This window comes from Anneissia japonica, unplaced genomic scaffold, assembly GCF_011630105.1.
Source record: "Anneissia japonica isolate Jap-2015-1 unplaced genomic scaffold, ASM1163010v1 scaffold585_len4108843_cov191, whole genome shotgun sequence".
NCBI classification, from domain to species: domain Eukaryota; kingdom Metazoa; phylum Echinodermata; class Crinoidea; order Comatulida; family Comatulidae; genus Anneissia; species Anneissia japonica.
The window spans coordinates 222,254-229,286 of NW_022716829.1; the positions used below are offsets into that span (position 1 = coordinate 222,254).

General features: G+C 34.1%; 1 protein-coding gene across 2 annotated transcripts in view; it reads left to right on the forward strand.

Moving 5' to 3' along the window:
- Positions 1-7,033, forward strand: part of LOC117109918 (V-type proton ATPase subunit H-like) — a 15,023-nt gene that overhangs the window by 1,253 nt on the left and 6,737 nt on the right. For both annotated transcript variants that reach the window (XM_033252394.1, XM_033252393.1), the window contains exons 2-8: positions 549-738; positions 1,510-1,629; positions 2,479-2,681; positions 3,732-3,839; positions 4,433-4,517; positions 4,786-4,964; positions 5,495-5,620. In XM_033252394.1, the coding sequence (XP_033108285.1) occupies positions 549-738; positions 1,510-1,629; positions 2,479-2,681; positions 3,732-3,839; positions 4,433-4,517; positions 4,786-4,964; positions 5,495-5,620 (1,011 nt within the window). The remainder of the gene's footprint in view (positions 1-548; positions 739-1,509; positions 1,630-2,478; positions 2,682-3,731; positions 3,840-4,432; positions 4,518-4,785; positions 4,965-5,494; positions 5,621-7,033) is intronic.

Consider the following 7,033-nt stretch of genomic DNA (forward strand, 5'->3'; position numbering starts at 1 on the left):
CACGGCAGCTAACGGTTAGCAGGATCCGGATCCTGCTAACCGTTAGCTGCCGTGCATCCATCCGAAAAAATCCCGTTTCGGATACCAAAAATATGATGATCGAATCACGGGCCAATAAGAAACTGGAAATTGTAAACGCGTATGTGTGATTGGTTGATGATAGAAACACGCTCAACTTGCTAACCGATAGCGCTTGCTAACTGTTAGTGCTAACCGATCGGGCGTTCTCACGCAGGTGCTAACGATTAGCGCTAATGGTTAGCTCCCGATCCGGATACTAAGGCTCTCGTGAGAACCAGGCTAATGTATATTTGCTGATAATAATAATAATAATAATAATAATAATAATAACGTCCAACTTAAGAGTACTCCAACACTTATTACCTGCAGTTACTGTATTGTCATCATTCCTGATGATGACATATTAAATGTTGAATCCTGACATGATGGTGTGCATTTTGATACATGGAGTATATATATATACTATCTTATTCTATTGTGCAATAGAGTAAAATAACATACTCCCATATATATGTTTATATTTGAAGGAGCCAAATGATTACACAAGAAGAATTTGAATTCATAGTGCAATATAACAACCAGACAAGCGAGAGACGAGATGAGGTGATTAAGCAAAGAGGTGCTGCTTGTGCTAAGATATTCCTAAGTTTGATCAATCACATTGCCCGTGAACATACCGTTCGTTACCTGCTCACTCTGATTGATGATCTTCTTAAAGTAAGTGGTTGTTGCATTTTTGTTTCATAACTTGTTTTTAGAAGTTGTAGCCTAATTGTCTACTTCTGGTGCTTTAGACTGCTTACGTTTCAGTTCCTAGGCTCAAACAGCAGGATATTTCTCATGAATACCAAAAATCATACTCGCCAAAAAATGTTCCTTACGGCCATGTGTTCTTGCACACTGATATTTTACTCAGGTATCTATATTTTGTCAATATACTACTCATCTGATGAAGGTCTATAACACCTGACAACTCTCACACCCGAGTCTGACGCATGAGCATCTCACGACTATGTTGTATTATCTTATCTTGCGCATTATAAAAATATTCATAAAAGATAAAATATATTGATTATATCTTAAAATTCATAAAAATGAAGTAAATTTGTCATTAAAATTTGAATACAGGCCATATAAATTTCTTTTAATGAAGACATACAGGAGCAGTTCTGGTCCACTACAATTTTAAAAAATGACAGAGGGTGCTCTATTTCATGATTATTATATAGAGGGCGCTATATACATTTAAAAAATTTTTTTTTTTTTTTGTCTTTTGCGCATAAAAAAAAAACAAAGTTGGCAGGTATAGCCTATGGCCGAAAACATTGATACTGTCTTTATTTAAAGTCTGGAAAATTGCCCCTTAGTTATATTTGATATATCTACACTTCCCATTACTGTACATTTTCATTATAATATTGGTACCCTTGAATCACATGAAATTTCAACATTGCCACATTAATTTTACTTTTTTGCTTATTTTGATAGGAGAAACCAGAACGTGCAAGTATATTCTTTGAGAATGCTAAAAAGTCAAAGGGCAAAACTACAGCATGGTCTCAATTCCTTAATATGCTTAACAGAGAGGATAAATACACCATTAATCAGGTTTGTGTTTTTGTGGTTTTTTTTTTAAACCATTCATCATTGAAATCATTGAATGAAATATGATATATGAAGGCAAATATAAATGAAATGCAATTCCCCCTCTCCCCCCCCCAAAAAAAAAAAAAAAAAAAAAAGAAAACAAAAATAAAAAACAAAATAAAGCAAAAAACAGATAGGTACAACTTTACCAGAGGAACTCTTATTAGTTTAATGTTGAATGTAAATAACGAAACTTTAAATATTGTTCAGGCTAGATAGATTATAATGTTTTCAGTTTTTGAATATAAAAATGTGGTGCATTTAATTTGTGATTGCATTTGGTGTCCTTGGATTCCAATTCTGGGGTCGAGTGGTATTCTACACTTATCAATGTCATATTGTTTATGCCTTGGGGCTAATCAGTTTTTTTCCAGTACAAAATTACAAATACCAAGCTCACTTTTCTCATGGAGGTATAAATTACCTCCATGCTTATCTAGAATAGAAAATTCTACTCATTAGAAGTATCTGGTAGTGGTATTTTTTACTTCAAAAGAATTAATAGTATGCAGACTGCTGGTTGGAAAATGACCTAGTCAAGAAACAAGTTGTTAAGGAAATGCATGGCAAAAATGAGCACCTAATTCAATGAATCTAGGAAGACGTACGTTCAGGAACATGCTGATGAGTAGAATATAATTTGACTCCTGCTAAAATTCACATGAGACAAACACCTAAACATCACATCTGGGTCGGTCCATTTCAGTTCACCCAGTGAATTAAATCCCACCTTCTCCAATCAGATCTGAAGAACGCATTAATGATGTAACAATGTAATGATGAATAAACATTTCTTAATTATTTTGCTAGGCATCAAGGGTGATAACAAAGCTTGCATGCTGCACACGTGAACGGATGAGTGGAAATGATTTGAAATTCTACCTGAGTTGGATCCGATCACAACTGACATTCACAGGAAATGAATACATGCAGACAACGGCGCTATGCCTGCAACAGATGTTGAAACACAACGAATATCGAGTAGCATTCGTAGAAAACGATGGACTTGTCACGTAGGTGCACAATTGATGAAAATGATAAATAATTAGTATTTAACAACACAATAATAATGATGGTGATGCTTATATTTACAATATTGTACAGAAGGGCAGATTTAGGGGACCAAGCCAGTCCCCCCTTTTTGGAAAGTTAAGAAAAAGAAACCCCTTTTTGGAAAGTTAAAAAAAAGAAAGACAGAAAAAAGAAATTATTGATCGTTCAAGACGCCTCAGAGGTTATTTCCGGGTATCTAGAAAAATTTTGTGGGACATGCCCCTGGACCCCCTACGGTAGTGGTGTCTCGATCGACCCCACTCCCCTTTTCGGACTCCTCTGCTGTATTACTTTCATGGTTTTTGAACATCCAATAGCAAGATACAAATGACAGGATCTGATTTTTTAACAACTAAATTTTTTTTTTTAACGCAGAATTGCGCATTTATAAGGAGATGTTAACTTCTAAAGGCCAACACAGCGTCGTACAATGCAGCCACGCAATTTATCATCAGGAGCAATCTTTAGGTCATCCTGAGAATATTAAACATGTTTATTATTCTACGACACGACTATTCCCGACTCAGACTTATCGCCTTGACGTTTAACTTCCACAGATCAGACGCGACAACAAATTGGGTCTGGCTGCATCATAGGACCCTGTCTGAGTTAGCCATAATGGGACACAGTCCAAAGCAAATGAGTTTTTGCTCAATCTCACAAAAATTTTCAGTGAAAGTATTTAAATTGATTACCCGTCAATTTAAAGGGATATAAATGCAAAGAATATCTTCATTGTAGCTACAAAGCATTCAAACTGTTCTGTCAAAACAGACAGTAAATAAATTTAAGGGTTGTAGTCTTTTATCACAAAAAAATGTTGACCATTTCTGTAGTAAATATTGAAACCTAGGTCCTGGTATGCAAGTTTAGCACCATAACCCAAAACCATCTTTCCCTAAAAACTCATAGTTTTAAAATATAAAAGTAAATTTAAATAAATTAAATTGATGATTGGTTATCGTTTTTTTTTTATCCACCGTTGATATTTGATTATTTTTATTATCCAGGCTACTGAATGTTTTGTCAGGTAAAGTAAGCTTCCAGTTACAATATCAACTCACGTTCTGTATCTGGATGCTCTCCTTCAACCCTGACCTCTGTGGCCAAATTAACAAGTAAGTTCAGATATCCAGTGTCCAATGGGTTTGATTGGAGTGAATTTTTAACACATTTAAACAATGATGATCCTCTATTTCTAGTACTTTCTGCTGGGTAAGAACAGGTTCTGTTCATTTCCCAGTATTACTTGGCATATTTTGTTTGTACATGCATATTTTATTTTATTCTTTCCACTTGCAAAAGACAAAACATATTTCAAACAACAAGAAGAAAAGTCGAGAGCTGCAGAGAAAAAAAAGCTGTTAAATATTGATAGTACCTTCTTCTCTAATTATCATATATTAAATTATAAATATTGAAATATGTTCAATATATATATATGTACTACTGTATGTTTAGATGTAAATGAGGATATCCTCTCCATCACAACCTGTTATATATGAGTACCAAAAAAAATTTCTAACAGAAAGATTCTCAAAATAATTGTATGTTACTGTTTTAATGTACTATTAGTTTATCATGCCTATAATCTCAATGTTTTATGTATTTTAATAATAATTATTATTAAAACATTTAATATTAATATGTTTATGTAAATACAATATTGAAAACAGATCTGAACCATTGATTTTTACATTGTTTTTAACAGACATAATGTTATACCAGTACTTGCTGATATCTTAACAGAGACAACCAAGGAAAAGGTTAGCCGCATAATTCTTGCTGTTTTTAGGGTAAGTATTGACAGTGCCTTAAAAATCATGATGTTTGTGACAACATAATTTTATTATCTAAATTATAAAAGGGCTTTTTTTACGAGTGAAAATAAGTGAGAGTAAAAAACAAGATGGTGTTTACAGTAGTCAAAAAAACATTTAACATACAGTATGTCTTAATGAAACAGTACCATTTTGAATATTCAGCAAAAGGCATAGTATAAATTTCTTCATTTAAATTATTATATAACTAAACATATAATGGTTACTGTTACCTGTCCATCAGAATCTAGCTGAGAACCCAACAGAAAAAGAAATCAAGGCAGAGAATGCCTTGTCAATGATTCAGTGTAAGGTGCTAAAACAGTTAGAGGTTCTTGAAGGCCAGAAGATTGAAGATGAAGACATCATCGATGACATTGAATTTCTCATTAAGAAACTACAGATGAGTGTCCAGGACCTGAGGTATGTTGTCAAACATTGGAGGACGTATACCTCCATTGTTAAACTGATTTTATACAATAGGTTTAAATATTTTCATTTTGTTGTAAATTTTTTAAGAGTAGTTTACTAGCATTCCACCACTGGAGGTGGTGTAATCCCATACCAAAGTTACTATCATGTGCTTTCATAATAGTTATTGCGTATTACGCAATACCTTGAGAAAATAACGTGTCCTAATGGGAAATCCAAGGGTGTATACCACTTGGCCCCATAGCTCAGCTGGTAAAGTATCCGAACGGTAATTGGAAGGTCTTGGGTTCAAATCCAGATGACAATATGCTAAAAAAAATTTATTAGCATTAAAAAAAAAATTTATTCAACATAAATGTACTTATAATAGAAACACTCCAAAAAAGCAAAGTGTTTGCTATACAGACTATCACTTGCTCTGTCTGTTTACAGCTTTGTTCCCAACTATAAGTCATGTGACTTAGGTTGCCATTTGAAAAAAAAAAATACAAAAGTTGGTTTAATTTTTTTTCCCCCAAAAGTTCCTTCGATGAATACTCTTCTGAGGTCAAGTCTGGACGCCTTGAATGGAGTCCTGTCCACAAGAGTGAAAAATTCTGGAGAGAGAATTCTAGCAGGCTAAATGAAAAGAACTATGAGCTATTGAAGTAAGGTTTTAATTTATTTTTATAGACGCTTTTTGTTGTAAATTACTTTACCAACACAGAATACACACTACCATAAGCTATAAGACCCTGATAAACATGCAGTTATACATATTTTTTCTTTTTATTGGGTGTAACGATATAGGACATAATGCAACATCACAATTTGAAAGGATCTGAATTTCCAAGAAAACTACGTAATGATAAAAATCATTAATATAAAATTATTAATATAAATTATGTTAATGAGTGCAATGAGAATATTTCATGAGATGAAAGACTGGATGTTCTATTCAGTAAGGTGTAGCCAAGTTGAATAGAACATCAAATGTTTCACCAAATAAGAATGATAATAGATTCCTATATTATAAAAAGTTTTGTAATTTTTAGTTCCTATGCATGTAATGCAATAGTAATGCATGTTAATGAGTGCAATGAGAATATTTCATGAGATGAAAGACTGGATGTTCTATTCAGTAAGGTGTAGCCAAGTTGAATAGAACATCAAATGTTTCACCAAATAAGAATGATAATAGATTCCTATATTATAAAAAGTTTTGTAATTTTTAGTTCCTATGCATGTAATGCAATAGGAACTATTGTAATCACTCTTCACTGTTTTTCCTGTGTGTAGTGTGTGTGTGTGTAGACATTTATGCAAATGCGCATGCGTCAAAGATAAGTTTTCCGACATTTTGTTGTACCTTGCGATGCGAAGTTCGATGTGAAGTTTCTGCAGTGTTCAGTCAGGGCTCATGCTAACCAATCGGCAAGTCGGCATGGATGAAACTATTTTGGTTTTGCGGCAAAAAACAATCAACTGCTGTAGGCATAGGCATTTTGAGGAATTCCTAAATAAAAAAAAAAGGTTTTAATACTTGCTGAAATACATCGTTTTTTCATTTAGATCTCCATTTTTCACTACCTCCATGCGGCGTTTTTTTCTGTTGTATGAGTAGTCATATGAAGGTACAATATCCCCAACAGTTGGCTATGCAACAGTGTACTCTTTGAATGCAAACTGAAGACAAGTGAAGATATAAAGGCAGCCGACTGTCGGGTACATAACGACTATCTAGCTTAGGCTTTCCACAAAAACATTAGTACAGTAGTTACTGCAATGCGAGGGTGGTAGATCATTTAATCAATGATATCGTGTTATCGTCTAATACATTTATATAATGTGTGTAAAATTTAAGAATGCACCGCGTGGGTCGCTTTCTATGTTATGCGGTAGTATACGTAGCAGAGTGACGGCAGCAAGGCTAGGCCTAGCCTAGGGCCTAGATCATGTACGTTCTTGATCATCGTGATGAAAACTTTGGGTGACAGACAATTGGGCCCAACTGGTGTGGACGATTGGGCCCAAGCTATTTTCAAATAAATTGTAGTCTAGTAGGCCACTGCCAGCTCCCC